General features: G+C 40.3%; 1 protein-coding gene and 1 long non-coding RNA gene across 2 annotated transcripts; both read left to right on the forward strand.

Annotated features, from left to right (window-relative positions):
* Positions 1-839: 839 nt before the first annotated feature.
* LOC115164133 (uncharacterized) lies at positions 840-2,803 on the forward strand. The gene is made up of 5 exons (XM_029716326.1): positions 840-1,035; positions 1,272-1,628; positions 1,790-1,906; positions 2,015-2,070; positions 2,213-2,803. The coding sequence occupies exons 1-5, from the start codon at positions 840-842 to the stop codon at positions 2,342-2,344; spliced, it is 858 nt and encodes a 285-aa protein (XP_029572186.1). The 3' UTR covers positions 2,345-2,803.
* A 9,282-nt stretch (positions 2,804-12,085) lies between these two features.
* Positions 12,086-12,626, forward strand: LOC115164732 (uncharacterized). Its single transcript, XR_003869977.1, has 2 exons — positions 12,086-12,269; positions 12,566-12,626. It is a non-coding gene; the product is annotated as an uncharacterized LOC115164732 (long non-coding RNA).
* The last annotated feature ends 6,138 nt before the right edge of the window (positions 12,627-18,764 follow it).

The raw sequence follows: 18,764 nt of genomic DNA on the forward strand, positions 1-18,764 counted from the left end.
TATGTAAGGGGGAGAGTGTTCAATTTACTTTTAGAAGGGGAGGGTCATTTGAAAATATTCCCCCCAATAAATGTAGATCTGTCCCTTAGGAAACCAACCAGGTTGTTGATAGGAAAATTTAATAGGAAGTGTAGCATGATTTAGTTTTCTCCAGCCTATCAGATAGGTCTGTGAGTATAGACTTGCCAATTTTGCATTTCATGGGCAGAGGACAACTGCACCAGGCGTGTAAGAGCTACTCACCAAGATGATCAACATTGGAGTGATTGTGGTACTTCTCAGTTTGATATGTAAGTGAAATTCCAACCTTAACCTATATTTTAATAATGAATGGCTTAATTCCAAGACCCTAGTTCTGGACTAAAACTATTCTTAATGGAGATTCTGAAAAGCATTCTAAATGGAGATGGCCTAATCTGTCTCAGGGAAAGCAGTCATTTATCATATATTTCTAACATGTAGTTCATTAATCTGAAATGTTAAAGGAAACATGGTGCATATGGATAAAAACTGTGGACATGTTTCACCTCAAACACAATTGAAGGTGTTGCAGAAAAAAATATGAACAGAAAAATATTTTCCCATTTAAGTTGAGTGTTTCTTGTAAATGCATTGCATTATCACTTTATAACATTGGCAATGGTTGTATTTTAATTGGCATGGTTATAAAATGTGTTTTTACAGATGTGACACAATGCAATGATGTTCAGTATCAAACTCAAGTTCGGGAGGTTCATCCTGGGGACCCAGTGACTCTCTACTGTGTTTTTTCAAAGGAAGATATCAATATGTTCTGGTACAAACAAATGGTGTAGCAAAAGCCTCAAAGTATTGTAACAATGACAAAATATGATATGCCTGTATGGCACAAGGACTTTAACCATTCACGTTTCAATGTGGAGAAGGCTGATGCTGATGGGATGTATCGACTTGCTATTACAAACACGGACCCAACAGATGAAGCCGTGTACTATTGTGCAGTGAGAACAGTCTATGAAGTAAACTTTATCAATGGGACTCATTTACTATTGAAAGGTAATCATAGTACCTAAATACTATTAACATTAGTACATTTACATGTTATTCACACAGCTCCCTTTGTACCCACTGTGTTGTGTTGATTGTTTGAATGCCAGTAGTATCATACACATATGTTTTATTACAAAAGAAAAACCCTCATGAATGTATACAATTAGCTGAAAAAACTGAACTCTTAGAATCTTTGTGAAGCATGTGATAAATTAGAGAATCAAAACATATATATAATTTAGGTAAGAATCACCAGAGGTCACACTACCATACTGTGGTGCAGAGGCCAGTGTCTGACCCAGTCCATCCAGGAGACTCTGTGACTCTACAGTGTACAGTACTCTCTGAGACCTGCACAGGAGAACACAGGGTGTACTGGTTCAGAGCCAGATCAGGAGAATCCCATCCAGGAGTCATTTACACCCCTGGGAACATGAGTGATGAGTGTGAGAAGAGCCCTGAGACTCCCTCTCCTACACAGAGCTGTGTTTACAGCCTCTCTAAGAACAACCTCAGCCCCTCTGATGCTGGGACTTACTACTGTGCTGTGGCCACATGTGGGGAGATCTTGTTTGGCAATGGAACAAACCTGCATATTGGTAGGTAGTATATATATATATATATCGAAAATCTGAAACATTCTTAACAACTGAAGCTATGATTAAAGGTTGAGTGGCATCAGTTCTTGAGATTGTACACCTAAAAAAACATCTGCATATTTTACATAAGTAAAAACAATGATTTTGTTGTACATTTCTAGAAAAAGCAACAGATCCTGTAATCATTGCTTTAGGAGTGACCTCGGCATTCTGTCTGATAGCGATCCTTATCCTCATCTGCACCAGACATACTAGACCAGTTTGTGAACATTGTAAAGGTGAACTGTTTAACGTTGCAAATTGTTAAGGATTATCTAAAACTGTTTGGCAAATTTCCCTTTGAAAGTCTAGTAATTTTGATGCTTTGTTTTTATTAATGGGAACAGCGGGTGCTTTTCAGCATATCGGACATGACAACTCAAGTAGAGAATCAAGCAGCAAGGTAAACACCGCAAAGTTGTCTAATCAATATTGTCCAGAAATGTAACATGGCATTACTTTTCTCACCTTATTATTTTAAAACTACGTATCCTGTTAGGGATTAACATTGTATAATAGTTGGATGAAAATATGACTATTCACAGGATCAAGATGCAGATACCCTGAATTATGCTGCATTGAATTTCTCTGAGAGCAAAACTAAAAGAGGAAGAAAGAAGAGCGAGACACCACAGGACAGTGTGTACTCTGATGTCAGGTGTTCAGACTGGGAGTGAACTACAGTACAGAGGAATACATTTTGGTCAAAAATCGATTTTTTAATTGCTATTATATACTTTAATTGTCAAGACAAAAAGCAACACTCTTTTGTATCATAGGGCATCAGGGTTTTTCTCATCTCTGAAACCCAGAACCTAATCTAATTTCTAGACTAATGTGAGTAGCAGAACCAAGGACAAATTCTCTATCCTGTATTTTATTGTTCATGTTTTCACGTAATTCAAGAATTGATCCCAATTGTTGCTGTAATGTTAAATTAAATTAAGCTTGTGATATTTATGTCTATTTTTATCTAGTATACTTTGTGTAGTATCATTGCATACCACAGCATTTCTTGAGTTGAAATTTGAATTTATGAATCTGTTGATGTACCGTATATTTGCTTTATTACATTACAAAATGTACCATTGCATATTAAAACACATTTCACCAATAAAATATTGTTTCCATGTGAACCCAGTGCAGTCTCTCAAAGTTGCATTAACAATGTCAAAATGAAATCATGAAAAACCACCAAAGCCCATACTGCTTCCTGGTGGTGATCTGGGCACCCTTTCCAACCATGTACATGCTGTATGTCCACATGGTACCGTCTCCATTCAAGGACTTGACAACACCCCCTCTTACAATTAATGTAAGATCACCACACTGGAGTTTCATTTATACCCTGTTCACACTGCTAAACTGAGCTTTACTGCATTGCCCTGGTTGCCTGGCAAGCATAAAGATGTAGGATCTTAATTTGTTCACACTGTTGCATGATCAAATTATATTTTTCACATGCTTTGTAAACAACAGGTGTAGACTAACAGTGAAATACTGACTTAAAATAATAGAAAGATAATAACACGAGGAATAAATACACAACTAGTAAGATTAACTTGGCTATATACACAGGGTACCAGTACCAGTACCGAGTCATTGTGCGGGGGTACGAGGTAATTGAGGTAGATATGTACATTTAGGTAGGGGTAAAGTGACTAGGCAACAAGCTAGATAATTAACAGTAGCAGCAGCATATGTGAGTCAAAAGAGTTAGCGCAAACAGGATCAATAGAGATTGTCTGGGTAGCTATTTGGTGAACTATTTAGCACTCTTACGGCTTGAAGGTAGAAGCTGTTCAGGGTCCTGTTGGGTCCAGACTTGCTGCATCGGTACTGCTTGCCATGCGGTAGCAGAGAGAACAGTCTATGACTCGGTGGCTGGAGTCTTTGACCATTTTTAGGGCCTTCCTCTGACACCGCCTGGTATAGAGGTCCTGAATGGCAGGGAGCTCAGCCCCAGTGATGTACTAGTCATTACGCACTACTTTCTGTAGCACCTTTAAAAAAAAAATCACCTTTATTTAACCAGGTTGGCCAGTTGAGAACAAGTTCTCATTTACAACTGCGACCTGGTCAAGATATAGCAAAGCAGTGCGACACATACAACAACACAGAGTTACACATGGAATAAACAAGCGTACAGTCAATAACACAATAGAAAAAAATAGAAAAATAAATAGGCCATAGTAGCGAATTAATTAACATTTAGCAAATTAACACTGGAGTGATAGATGTGCAGGTGATGATGTGCAAGTAGAAATACTGGTGTGCAAAATAGCAGAAAAGTAAATAAAAACAATATGGGGATGAGGTGAGATGAGAGTGAAGAAGGCTTTGTTGTCAAATAGGAAGCCAATTCCAGGTTTAATTTTGTATTTGAGATGTTTAATATAAGTCTGTAAGGAGAGTTTACAGTCTAGCCAGACACCTACTGTAGGTATTTGCAGCTGTCCACATATTCTAAGTCAGAACCATCCAGATTAGTGATGCTAGTCGGGCGGGCGGGCGGGCAGCGAACGGTTGAAAAGCATGCATTTGGTTTTACTAGCATTTAAGAGCAGTTGGAGGCCATGGAAGGAGTGTTGTATAGCATTGAAGCTCGTTTGGAGGTTTGTTAATTTCTTATGGGCAGGTGGGACGGTAGCGTCCCACCTGGCCAACATCCGGTGAAATTGCAGAGCGCGAAATTCAAACTACAGAATTATAAATATATTTTTTTCTCATAAAATCACAAGTGTAATATATCAAAATAAAGCTTAACTTCTTGTTAATTAGGGACAGACGTTCCGCTAGCGGAACGCCTCACCAATATCCAATGTTATAGCGTGGCGCGAAATACAAATACCTCAAAAATGCTATAACTTCAATTTCTCAAATATATGACTATTTTACAACATTTTAAAGACAAGACTCTCCTTTATCTAACCACATTGTCCGATTTCAAATAGGCTTTACAGCGAAAGCAAAACATTAGATTATGTCAGGAGAGTACCCTGCCAAAAATAATCACACAGCCATTTTCAAAGCAAGCATATATGTCACAAAAACCAAAACCACAGTGTTATGTATGGTACGACGTGCTGTACGTCATACCGTACGTTGTTATGGTTTACGACAGTGTGCTGCTTTACGGATGAATGGGTTGTCAGGATGAGTGGGACATGTCATTAAACGACAGAGTGATGTACAATGTGAAACCGTGCAGACGTGCGTTCTTCTACAGCTAGGCTAGATATAACACACAGCTAAATGCAGCACTAACCTTTGATGATCTTCATCAGATGACACTCCTAGGACATTATGTTATATTTACTGAATTTACTAAATTACTCACGATAAACGTTGACAAAAAACATAACAATTATTTTAAGAATTATAGATACAGAACTCATTTATGTAATCACGGTGTCAGATTTTAAAATAGCTTTTCGGTGAAAGCACATTTTGCAATATTCTGAGTACATGGCCCGGCCATCATGGCTAGCTAATTTGACACCCACCAAGTTTGACCCTCACCAAACTCAGATTTACTATAAGAAAAATTGGATTACCTTTGCTGTTCTTCGTCAGAATGCATTCCCAGGACTTCTACTTCCACAACAAATTGTTGTTTAGGTTCGAAATAATCCATAGTTATATTGAAATAGCTCCGTTTTGTTAGTGCGTTGAGGTCACTATCCGAAGGGTCACGCGCGGGTGCATTTCGTGACAAAAAAAATCAAAATATTCCATTACCGTACTTCGAAGCATGTCAAACGCTGTTTAAAATAAATTTTTATGCTATTTTTCTCGTAAAATACCGATAATATTCCAACCGGGCGACGTTGTATTCATTCAAACACTGAAAGAAAAACATGGAGTCGTCTCGTGCATGCGCGCTCCAGTGTCATTGTTCTCAGCAGGACCACTCACAAAAAGTCCTGCTGTTTTTCGCCCAGAGACTGGAGAGCTCTCATTCCACTTTCTGGCTCCTTCTGAGAGCCAATGGAAGCCTTAGAAAATGTCACGTTACAGCAGAGATGCTGTATTTTTAATAGAGATGCCCTAAAAGGAGAACAAATTGTCAGACAGGGCACTTCCTGTATAGAATCTTCTCAGGTTTTGGCCTGCCATATGAGTTCTGTTATACTCACAGACACCATTCAAACAGTTCTAGAACCTTTAGAGTGTTTTCTATCCAAATCTACTAATTATATACATATTCTAGTTTCTGGGCAAGAGTAGTAACCAGATTAAATCGGGTACGCTTTTTATCCGGCAGTGAAAATACTGCCCCCTATCCCAGACAGGTTAATGGGTTTGTGCTTATTAGTAACTGGAATAAGCAATTTCATAAATGTGTAAAGTGTTGTGTCTGGTTGCTCCTCATTAAACACCACAGACCAGCAAATATTCTTTACATCATCAACATATGAATCAAAATGTTCACTATAAAACGTATTGTATGACCTCTTATACACTATATTAAGCCCAGCTTTTGGAACTTTGGTTTTTCTAGATATGGTATTTATATTGTGATCACTACATCCTATGGATTTGGATACTGCTTTAAAGCTAATTTCTGCAGCATAGGTAAAGATGTGAACAATACATGTCGATGATTTCATTCCTGTGCTCTTTGTAAATACCCTGGTAGGTTAACTGACAACCTGAACCAGGTTGCAGGCAATGGTTACAGTTTGAATTTTTTCTTGAGTGGGCAGCTTGATGATAGCCAGTCAATATTTAAATCCCCCAGAAAATATACTTCTAGGTTGATATTACATACATTATCAAGCATTTCACACATATTATCCAGATACTGACTGTCAACACCTGGTGGTCTATAGCAGCTTCCCACAAGAATGGGCTTTAGGTGAGGCAGATGAACCTGTAGCCATATTACTTCAACAGTATTTAACATTAGATCAACTCTAAGCTTTACAGGAATGTGGTTCTGAATATAGACCACCACACCGCCCCGTTGGCATTTCTGTCTTTTCGGTAGATGTTAAACCATGTATTGCTACCACTGTTTCATCAAAGGTATTATCTAAGTGAGTTTCAGAGATAGTCAGAATATGAATGTCATCTGTTACATGCAAGTTATTGACTTCGTGGACCTTGTTTCTCAGGCTGCATATGTTAATATGGGCTATTTTTTAGCACTTTTTGGGTTGCTTGATTGTTTTTAATGCTTTACTGGGAAGCTTATCAGAAGTAGACTTGCTCATGTTATTTGTATTGGAGCTGATAGTGCAGGGTGAGCTGCACAAAGTGGTCTTCTACACACCACCTCAGTGTTAACAGTGTAACTCTGGTTCATAGGCTCATGACTACTCATGATTACTGCATACAATAGCTGTAGGATCAAAGGAATTAAGGGAAATTTGGGGAACATAAATTAAGTTACTTACATTGTGTCTGCCAACTCACCTAAGGACAATATTAATTTGATGCAACATTATGATGACTCATTGTCACAAAGGTAGGGATTAACTGAGCTGGTCGTGGGTCATTGATAAGTCATTGTTTCAACGCGGCCCTGAAATGCGTGGACAGAGTCCAGGAGCCATGATGACTTGCATTTACTCCGTCATTCCTGTAGAGTATCTTCTGTTTCCAGAAGGTGTCAAAGTTATCTATAAAAGTGACTCCAGCAGAGGTACAGCAATCTTTTAGCCAGATGTGTAATGCCAGTAGCCTGCTGAATCTTTCACACCCATGGCCCAATGATGGAACCTGAAATGATTGTCTTTTAATGCTAAAATAAATTCTTTAAAATCCTTTTTCAGATGTTCTGAGCTAGCCTTCCTGATGTTGTATGACCCCACATGGACTACGACAGTGTCAGCTCCCGTCAATTGTCGTAGCACAGTTGGAAGCAGCCTTGTGACGTCCTGTACTCGTATTCTCCTGGGTAGCACAGGGTTTTTGCCTTGGGAACAGAGATGTTTCTCACCATAGAGTTGCCTATGATGACAGCTGGTGATGTTGAATGGGCCAATATCTCAGGCAGCCTTGTGGTCTGATGAAGGTGGGAGCTCCGAGGATCTTTCTTTCTCTCTCGGATGAGGACCTGAGCCCTAGGACCATGCCTCAGGACTACCTGGCCTGATGACTCCTTGCTGTCCCCAGTCCACATGGCCGTGCTGCTGCTCCAGTTTCAACTGTTCTGCCTGCGGCTACGGAACCCTGACCTGTTCAACAGACGTGCTACCTGTCCCGGACCTGCTGTTTTCAACTCTCTAGAGACAGCAGGAGCTGTAGAGATACTCTGAAAGATTGGCTATGAAAAGCCAACTGACATTTACTCCTGAGGTGCTGACCTGTTGCACCCTTGACAACCACTGTGACTATTATTATTTGACCCTGCTGGTCATTTATGAACATTTGAACATCTTGGCCATGTTCTGTTATAATCTCCACCCGGCACAGACAGAAGAGGACTGGCCACCCCTCATAGCCTCGTTCCTCTCTAGGTTTCTTCCTAGGTTCTGGCCTTTCTAGGGAGTTTTTCCTAGCCACCGTGCTTCTACACCTGCATTGCTTGCTGTTTAGGGTTTTAGGCTGGGTTTCTGTACAGCACTTTGTGACATCAGCTGATGTAAGAAGGGCTTTATAAATACATTTGATTGATTGATTGATCTGAACCTGAGGTACAAGCCACCGGAGAGGGAGACAGAACAGAGGACGAAGACACAGGTACCTCCGGATCCGATCTTGAATCAGAAGCCACCAAGGAAGAAGGCGCCGGAACCTCTGGATCCAGGGTAGCAAAGCCGTTTCTGGTCTGTGTCAGGTCCAGCCTCAACATCTCCAAGGAAACTCACGTTGCCAGAGAACGCTTTCTTCGACTTCCACGGCGAGTGACGTATCTCCATGGCTGGTTGGTTGCGTCGAGAACAGCTCTGAACTCCAGGGAAGGGGGAGACCCTTCAAGGATGGAACCCTGCTGAGCACTGGCCAGTCGGCAATGGAGAGCCGACACGGCAGAAAGTTAGCAGGCGTGGATTCCCCAGTAGCTTGTGTAGGTTTGCTACAAGCAAAGAGTAGAAAAAGTATATAAAAACACACAGCTTTATAAAATCAATAAACCAAGGTCTCTCGTCCAGCTTTCAGCTTTTGGCATTTCAACAGCGTTCAAGAACAAACATACGTTGCGCTCAGATGACGTTGGTGTGTGTGGACCATGTTAATTCCTTAGTGATGTGGACACCGAGGAACTTGAACCTCTCGACCTGCTCCACTACAGCCCTGTCAAAGTGGATGTGTGAGTGCTGGGCCCTCCGTTTCCTGTAGTCCACGATCAGCTCCTTTGTCTTGCTGACATTGAGGGACAAGTTGTTGTCTTGGCAGTCTCTGACCTCCTCCTTATAGGCTGCCTCATCCTCGTCTGTGATCAGCAAACTTGATGATGGTGTTGGAGTTGTGAGTGGTCATGCAGTATTTGGTGAACAGGGAGTGCAGGAGGGGACTATGCACACACCCCTGTGGGGCCCCCATGTTGAGGGTCAGTGTGGCAGAGGACATGATACATACCCTCACCAGCTGGGGTTGGCCCATCAGGAAGTCCAGGATCAAGTTGCAAAGGGAGGTGTTCAGTCCCAGGGTCCTAAGCTAGGGCGTCCACTATGGCTCTCCACCTCCCTCTTTTCTCTGCGAGGGTGTTTGCCTCTTGTCAGGTGACCCCTGTTTTATTCAGTTCCTGTAGAGTGGAGCATCTCTAGTTGGTTTTTGGTCTGTTTATTTTTCCTTGTGGTTTGTAGCCCAGCGCCTGTCTTGTTATGTGTATTATGTCTTTCCTGAGTGATCCTGAGTGATCTCCATTTTCTTCTCCTCAGATTGATGATGACCTCTTTCTTCTTCATTCACAGGTCTTGGTTTGTTATGTTGTTGGGCCACTATATCCTCAGTATATACTGTACCATTGGAAGTTATTGATAAATATTTTGAGTGAAGCCCTTTTATATGATAATTGAATTGTGGCCTTGATCTATTCCTTGACCCTAAAGGCCTGGAGTAGAATAGCACTGTCCTATTCTATCCTGTTTGTAGGGTAGGATCTCTGTAACGTGTACCATTGCTGTACTTACACTCTACCTGTCTATGTAACCACCAGGTTAATACATAGGTATCATTGGTAGACAATTACATTTAACTAGGTGTACTTTCTAACAAAATATATGATTAGAGTTGATGTTCTGCCATTATGATTATTATATTACCTGTACAATAAAGGTACAATGAGCTCAGAACTTTGAGAACTTTTTGTTGGCTATTCCCCTTCACAACTACTGGCAGTGACTACCTTTGGCATAATATTATCTGAAAGCTGTACAAATAGCAATGAAGCCTACTTGACATTACCCTCTTGTAAAGCACTTCAGGAAAGAGTTGCAGGTGTCTATATAATAGAAACATCGAAAAGTGACACAACTTTAGCAAATAACAGAATAGTGGCCTAAATGAAAAACTGCAAGGGTTTGGGTAACCAAAAATACTGTTGCTAGTTCAGAAATGTAACAGGAAGTATTGTGTTTTTTACACCAGCCTATCAGGTTGGTCTTTGACTTCAGACCTGCATATTGGTACATACTTATTTCAAGTGTTTATCCGGTCAGAGGACTAACCTGAAGTTGGAGCTACACACCAAGATGATCAGAATCTGGGTTGTTGTGGTATTATTTAGTACAATATGTAAGTTTTGTAATTCCTACCTTGACTAGTCTAGCCATAATGTGATTCTGTTCAGTTCACAACGTAAGAATTGGAGGGGATAATTGTCTTTATGGGGTTTCTAATACTGTTGAGCTTTCGTCAGTCATTCAGTTCTAGTTCTTCTGATTAACCTAAACTTTTCTATCTGTTTTGCAATTTTAGATGTGACAAAATGCAACAATGTTCAGCGGCATTTTCAAGTTCAGGGTGTTCAAATTGGTGACCCGGTGACTCTCTACTGTGTTTTCTCAAATCAAGTATACAATGAGGGAAACATGTTCTGGTTTAAGCAAATAACGGGGGAAATCCCTGAAGTTGTTGCAAGGATGCAGAAATTTCAGCCCAGGCCTGAACTGTACAAGGAATTTAACAATTCACATCTCAATGTGGAGAGGGCTGAAGCTGACGGGATATATCGTCTTACAATCCCAAAGATGGAACCAACGGATGAAGCTATTTACTATTGTGCAAGTAGGACAGACTATGAAGTGAACTTGATCAATGGGACTTTTTTAGTATTAAAAGGTAATGTCAAGATGTTAATGCCCTTTATTTTTTGTTCAGGGTTCTTACGTCTTCATATGTTTTCTATGTGTCTGTGTGCTTTTAACATTCATGTGCATTTTGGAAAGTTTTGTTTCAGACTGATTTATATGAAACTATAAATGTACCATTTAGGTAAGAATCACCAGAGGTCTGATTACAAGACCGTGGTACAGAGGTCAGTTTCTGACCCATTCCATCCAGGAGACTCTGTGACTCTGTAGTGTACAGTACTCTCTGAGACCTGTACAGGAGAACACAGTGTGTACTGGTTCAGAGCCGGATCAGGAGAATCCCATCCAGGAGTAATTTACACCCCTGGGAACAGGAGTGATGAGTGTGAGAAGAGCCCTGAGACTCCCTCTCCTACACAGAGCTGTGTCTACAGCCTCTCTAAGAACAACCTCGGCCCCTCTGATGCTGGGACTTACTACTGTGCTGTGGCCACATGTGGTGAGATCCTGTTGGGCAATGGAATAAAATTGGACATGGCCACTGACACGAAACGCAATGAGTCAGGTAGAATCAGTTGAATTAAAGTGTACAGATGTAGGATCTTAATTTGAGCCAGTTTTCTAAAACAGGAAAATAATCCTGCAGCAACATGAACTTTGGATATAATTAATGGACGTTTTTGTAGGGGTTGATACATTTTTTGTTAGGGCAAATTAAGTCTGAAATTTCAAAGTGGAAATTACAAACTTTAGAATCTTTCAGAAAACTCAAAGCACTACAAGTTCGCATTTCCTGCTGTGCAGTAAAATTCTTATTAACATAAGAGTGATCAAATTAAGATCTTACATCTGTAGGCCTTACGTCTGTAGGCCTAATCATTCATTTATAGTGCCAATACATTAACCTAAGCCAATACATTTTTCTTGGATAAAAATGATGATAGATACTTCATGACATTCATATTTATCTTTGTTTCAGAAAAGGCTATGGTAGCGGTTGTTGTTGGTTTGGCAGTGGCGTTGGTGTTGTGTGGGATTGGGATCATCTTCCTTGCCTGCACCAGAAGTAAAGAGCAAGTCTGCGACAATTGCAAAGGTAAGCAATACAATTACGAAAATATGCAAGATAACTTTTGCTACCCTGGAGTTATAGTAGTTTTGAATTGCTATGGAGTTGTATCTTGTCTTTCGTCCCTGTCTGATGAAAACCTTGTTACTCCATTTTTGCCAATGTACATTTTTTTACACTTCCATTTTTCCCATTTCCTGACAAGTTTCTGTTTTGGAGATAAGAGGTTTTCATCAGACAGCAACGCCTTGTTTGATTTATTGTTTGTTTTCTATTGAAGCAGTAGATGCCTGTTGGGGAGGAAGACATGATGGATTAAGGGGAGAACAGGTATATTTACATTGTGAAATGGATCAATTCCAATTTGAGGGAGAAATTCATCAATGACTCTACTACATAGCTCATGATAACCCTTGAAAACAACTCTGTGATTAATAATGAGCCAGTAATTATTATTAAGTATTTTCCAGCCAATATGTGGCCTACTGTCTCATAGAAACTTTTAGTATTTCTGTGAGCATAACCTTTAATGGTTTGAAAATGTAATATGAAAAACCTGTAACTGAGAAGTATTTATGTGTAATAATCATGGTGTTCCTGTGTTTCTAAAATATGTTCCTCCTTAGGATCAAGATGGAGATACGTTGAATTATGCTGCATTGAATTTTTCGGAGAGGAAAACTAAAACAGGAAGAAAGAAGAGAGAGACACCACAGGACAGTGTGTACTCTGATGTCAGGTGTTCAGACTGGGAGTGAACTTCGTTTATGTGCAGAGGAACTTAGCCAGTGAACTTAGCATCATCATTCTAAAATGTAAAATTAATAATACTTACATTTATAAGTCAGTGCCCTTCTACACAGAGATTTTGAAAATGTGAGACTATGACAAATGTAATAAAAAATTTATAAAAATCATGATCAAACAGAACATTAATTCACTCAATGGAAGAAAAGCTATTGTTTTTCTTAAAGGGATATGTTTCTCCCCCCAAAATGTTTTAAATGTTTTGTTAGTTCGCTGGATACAGTCCCAAACAATTGTGCATGTCAGCAGTTAACAAAATAGAGCAGTTTCAGTAAACATCTAAAAGTTTGATGATGATTTGTTTTGAATCACGAGATGAATCATCATCATCATCATCATCATCATCATCGTCAACACCATCATCATCATCATCATTATTACATCATTACATCATTATAAAGTAAATGGTTGTAAAGCTAAGGGGCGGTGCTGTAGAGCTGTGTGGGTGGCTGTTTGAGTGAAACAGATGTGGAGGAGAAGCAACCAGTGTAATAGCACAGCCCTTCCGTTATTGATGCATCCTGTTGACAACATCAAAAGAGCCTTCCCAGATACATAGATTAGACTGATGCCCTTTGTTCCACAATGAAACACAACTGGTGTTAACCCAATATGAAACACAACTGTTATTAACCTACCATGAAACACAACTGGTATTAACCCACCATGAAACACAACTGGTATTAACCCACCATGAAACACAACTGGTATTAACCCACCATGAAACACAACTGGTATTAACCCAACATGAAACACAACTGTTATTAACCTACCATGAAGCACAACTGGTATTAACCCACCATGAAACACAACTGGTATTAACCCACCATGAAACACAACTGGTAACGTGAAACACAACTGGTATTAACCCACCATGAAACACAACTGGTATTAACCCACCATGAAACACAACTGGTATTAACCCAACGTGAAACACAACTGGTATTAACCCAACGTGAAACACAACTGGTATTAACCCAACGTGAAACACAACTGGTATTAACCCAACGTGAAACACAACTGGTATATTAACCCAATATAAAACACATCTGGTATTAAACCAATATGTATAAAAGAGGTCCAAAGAAGGGAATATATTGATATATTTATCAAAACATATAATAATGATTTATTTTTTGTGAATTTAAAAATAAATAACATACTAGGTCAAAACACTAAAACCCTGCCTTTATTTCACAGAATCTCAACCCCGAACTAGCCTCAACTCAATCACCTCCCCTCAGTGTAGGGGAATGGAAAAGGGTTACAGTATACAAGAAAGAATCCATACTGATAGTCAGTTACAAACAGAGTGAGAGAGTCCTGACCCACCCCTAAATGAAGATAGCAATGTGTTATTAATGTCATAGCCTTTATCTCCGCCCATTAGTGGGAGGTACCACTTATGCTCCAAACTAGTGTAGCAAAAAATAGACTAGTCAGTCATCTGCAATACAGAGAGATTATTCCCAGGTTTTATCTGAATATGAATACTTTATTTGCATGGGCATTAAAAAAATGGAACAGGTGAAACATAAAATGGTTTGTTGTATTCAATAGAACAAGTACTATTAGTCTCAACATGATGGAGTGGGTGTTTGTTACTAGCTATCGTTAAACTCTTCTGCTGTACTTCAGATATGCCTAGTACTTATCTGGTAATGCACACAGGTAGCCTACAATATTGATTCAAATGTGAATAAGTTGTTTAATTAAAGAGTTTGTATCTGAGGCCACAAAGACAACATCACATGCAGTGTTTCCACAGGAGGGCTGCTGAGGGGAGGATGGCTAATAGTAATGGCTGGAACGGAGTAAGTGGAATGGCATCAAACACATGGAAACCTGGAACCATGTGTTTGATGTATTTGATACCATTCCACCCATTCTACTCCAGCCATTACCACAAGCCCGTCCTCCACAATGAAGTTGCCACCAACCTCCTGTGGTGGTATGCCCTGTATATAACTAGGTGGTACCATATGTCCTGTATATACATTAACTAGGTGGTACCATATGTCCTGTATATACATTAACTAGGTGGTACCATATGTCCTGTATATACATTAACTAGGTGGTACCATATGTCCTGTATATACATTAACTAGGTGGTACTATATGTCCTGTATATACATTAACTAGGTGGTACTATATGTCCTGTATATACATTAACTAAGTGTTACCGTATGTCCTGTATATACAGTACGAGTCAAACATTTGGATACACCTACTCATTCCAAGGATTTTCTTTATTGTAGAATAATAGTGAAGACATCAAAACTATGAAATAACACATATGGAATCACATAGTTACCAAAAAAGTGTTAAATAAATCAAAATATATTTTATATTTGAGATTCTTCAAAGTAGCCACCCTTTGCCTTGATGACAGCTTTGCACAAGGTTCATTTGTAGAGGTAAGGGGCTGCTGTTAGTGACCAGTTATGTGTGTGATGATAATCACCCTGTAATTTTCCACTCGGTTTTCGACCGAGCGAGACCCACACAGGATGACTGACCTGCAGTTGAGGTCGCACTTGAAAGAACAGGCAGACACATGTGCATTAACAAGACATGCCCTCCACTCTGAGCCTGCAAATTTGAAATGTTCTATCTAGTTATTGAAACATTTACAGAACTCCTTTCATTAAAGTTATTTAGGTTGTTTATTAAGTACATTTTACTTTTTTAGTCATTTTAGCAGACACTCTTATCCAGAGCGACTTACAGTAGTGAATACATACATTGTTTCCATACTGGTCCCCCATGGGAATCGAACCCACAACCCTGGCGTTGCAAACACCATGCTCTACCAACTGATCCACATTGGACTACATAACCCTGATATAAATAAGTCAACTTTGCATAAAAAACACTTCTATTTGATATAATGTTAAAGAACAGCAGATATATTACCCAGGCCTGTTTGACCTCCCCACTAGAGACCATCAGATCTGTTACCCAGGCCTGTTTGACCTCCCCACTAGAGACCATCAGATCTATTACCCAGGCCTGTTTGACCTCCTCACTAGAGTCCATCAGATCTGTTACCCAGGCCTGTTTGACCTCCCCACTAGAGACCATCAGATCTATTACCCAGGCCTGTTTGACCTCCTCACTAGAGTCCATCAGATCTGTTACCCAGGCCTGTTTGACCTCCCCACTAGAGACCATCAGATCTATTACCCAGGCCTGTTTGACCTCCCCACTAGAGTCCATCAGATCTATTACACAGGCCTGTTTGACCTCCTCACTAGAGTCCATCAGATCTGTTACCCAGGCCTGTTTGACCTCCCTCTAGAGACCATCAGATCTATTACCCAGGCCTGTTTGACCTCCCCACTAGAGACCATCAGATCTATTACCCAGGCCTGTTTGACCTCCCCACTAGAGTCCATCAGATCTATTACCCAGGCCTGTTTGACCTCCTCACTAGAGTCCATCAGATCTGTTACCCAGGCCTGTTTAACCTCGCCACTAGAGAACAGCAGACCTAATCATATTTTTTTTAATTATTTTTTGATTGAACCTCTGTTTAACTAGGAAAGTTAGTTAAAAACAAATTTTTACAAAGACGGTCTACCCCAGACAAACCCTAACCCCGACAACGCTGGGCCAATTATGCACCGCCCTACGGGACTCCCAATCACGGCCGGCTGTGATACGGCCTGGAAGCAAACCAGGGTGTCTGTAGTGACGCCTCAAGCACTGAGGTGCGGTGCCTTAGACCGCTGCGCCATTCGGTAGCCCTTACATGACTATAGTTAGTCCTATATGACTATAGGTAGCCCTATATGACTAGAGTAAGCCTTATTTGACTATAGTTAGCCCTGTATAACTAGAGTTAGCCCTATATGACTAGAGTTAGCCCTATATGACTATAGTTAGCCCTATATGACTAGAGTTAGCCCTATATGACTAGAGTTAGCCCCTATATGACTATAGTTAGCCCTATATGACTATAGTTAGCCCCTATATGACTAGAGTTAGCCCTATATGACTAGAGTTAGCCCTATATGACTAGAATTAGCCCTATATGACTAGAGTTAGCCCTATATGACTAGAATTAGCCCTATATGACTAGAGTAGCCCTATATGACTAGTTAGCCCTATGTGACTATAGTTAGCCCTGTTTGACTATAGTTAACCTTATATGACTATAGTTATAGTCTACTATAGAAGACATATAGGACTATTTGACTAGCCCTATAGTTAAGACCTTTATGACTAGAGTTAACCCTTTGTGACTAGCGTTAGCCCTGTGTGACTATAGTTAGCCTTATATAATAAGACCAAATTCTTATTTACAGTGACGGTCTACCCTGGCCAAACCTGGATGACACTGGTCCAATTGTGCATCGCCCTATGGGACTCCCAAGCATGACCAGAAGTCATGCAGCCTGGATTTGAACCAGGGACTACAGTAATGCCTCTTGCACTGAGAAGCAGTGCCTTAGACCGCTGCGCCACCCAGGAGCCCTATCATGTCACTGTCATGTGTCAGGCTGTTTGTGAGACTGTGTATGTGACACGTTTCAGGTAAGACCCAGATGCAGACAACGTCGAAGTAACAACAGTTTATTAATCCAACAGGGACAGGCAAAAGACAGGTCAAAGACAGGCAGGGGTCAGTAATCCAGATAGGTGGGGCAAAGGAACAGGACAGCAGGCAGGCTCAATGTCAGGATTGGCAGAGGTCAGTAATACAGATAGCTGGGGCAAAGGTATAGGATGGCAGGCAGGCTCAGGGTCAGGGCAGGCAGAAAATGTCAACACCGGGAAAACTAGAAAAAAGGAACAAATCGAGAGATAGGACAAGAGGGAAAAACGCTGGTAGGCTTGACGAAACAAAACTAACTGGCAACAGACAAACCGAGAACACAGGTATAAATACACAGGGGATAATGGGGAAGATGGGCGACACCTGGAGGGAGGTGGAGACAATCACAAAGACTGGTGAAACCATTCAGGGTGTGACAGAATGGGAGTAAGTGATGGAGTATGCAGGATGGAAATAAGTGTCTCTCTGTGTGTGTACCCATGTGCTGGTATTTTTGTGTAAGTAGGTACACATTGGTATGAGTGAGACTGATCATGCATGTGCGTGTCCCTGTATGTTTGCTGTTGGTGTGTAGACCTGTGTGTTTGTGTGTAAGCGTGTGTGCATGTCAAGCATGTTCCAAGGTTGTACATTTTGTTTAAAGTGTAAATATGCAGTTTAAACAGTAACAAAGGGGTCACACCACTACTGAGGGGTATCCTACAAAGCAGGTTTGACGAGTTAGCGAGGTAACTTTGGTCAACTCTGAGTTCATCTCAGGATAACCAGTCAAATGAAATTGCTCAACTTTTAACCAGGTAAATTTCTAATGCAACAAATCCTTCAGAACTAACTTGCTCGGGGTCAGGCTAACTCACGGTGAACTCCACTTACCCTGTATGAAGTGACTGTGCTGCGAGTTGAGGACCAATGAAATCAGATTCCTTCCCTCATGCAAAGATTGCATCATCATCACCTTCATTTGAGGAAGACAATTACTTAAATATTTTATTAATGACATTTCTAATCTCAATAATTTAATTGGATTACTTTCCATCACTTCTGGATTACTTTCCCCTTTAGGAGGCTTTGAGAAGAAGACAAAACGTATCCATCAAACGCACTTAGTGTGTCATCATACTGGTCTCTCTGACTTGTGGTCAGACTCGCTCAGTTGGAACAAATGTTAACTTTTTTCAATGCTGAATTGAATGTTATTGAGAAAACAGAAAGGTGTTATACATTTTTTGCAAACATCTGAACATTTATGAATTTAAAAGTAATCCAAGAAGTAATCATTTTGTTTTTAAAAGTATCTGTAATCTGATTACAATATTTTTGGTTGTAACATAACCGATTACATTTACCCGTTTTGACATATAATCAGTTACTCCCCAACCCTGTACAGAAGAGAACACGAACTTGACTCATGTGGACTGTATGAGCAAGCATCTGTAATGATCTGTAGGGCTTTGTAA

Source organism: Salmo trutta, chromosome 3 (genome assembly GCF_901001165.1).
Source record: "Salmo trutta chromosome 3, fSalTru1.1, whole genome shotgun sequence".
Taxonomy (NCBI): domain Eukaryota; kingdom Metazoa; phylum Chordata; class Actinopteri; order Salmoniformes; family Salmonidae; genus Salmo; species Salmo trutta.

Excerpts from the sequence above, each read along its gene's own strand:
- LOC115164133 (XM_029716326.1), top strand. The coding sequence starts at position 840 with ATGACAAAATATGATATGCCTGTATGGCACAAGGACTTTAACCATTCA. Across the intron at positions 1,629-1,789 it reads TGGAACAAACCTGCATATTG|AAAAAGCAACAGATCCTGTA; the intron begins GTAGGTAGTATA and ends GTACATTTCTAG. Across the intron at positions 1,907-2,014 it reads AGTTTGTGAACATTGTAAAG|CGGGTGCTTTTCAGCATATC; the intron begins GTGAACTGTTTA and ends TAATGGGAACAG.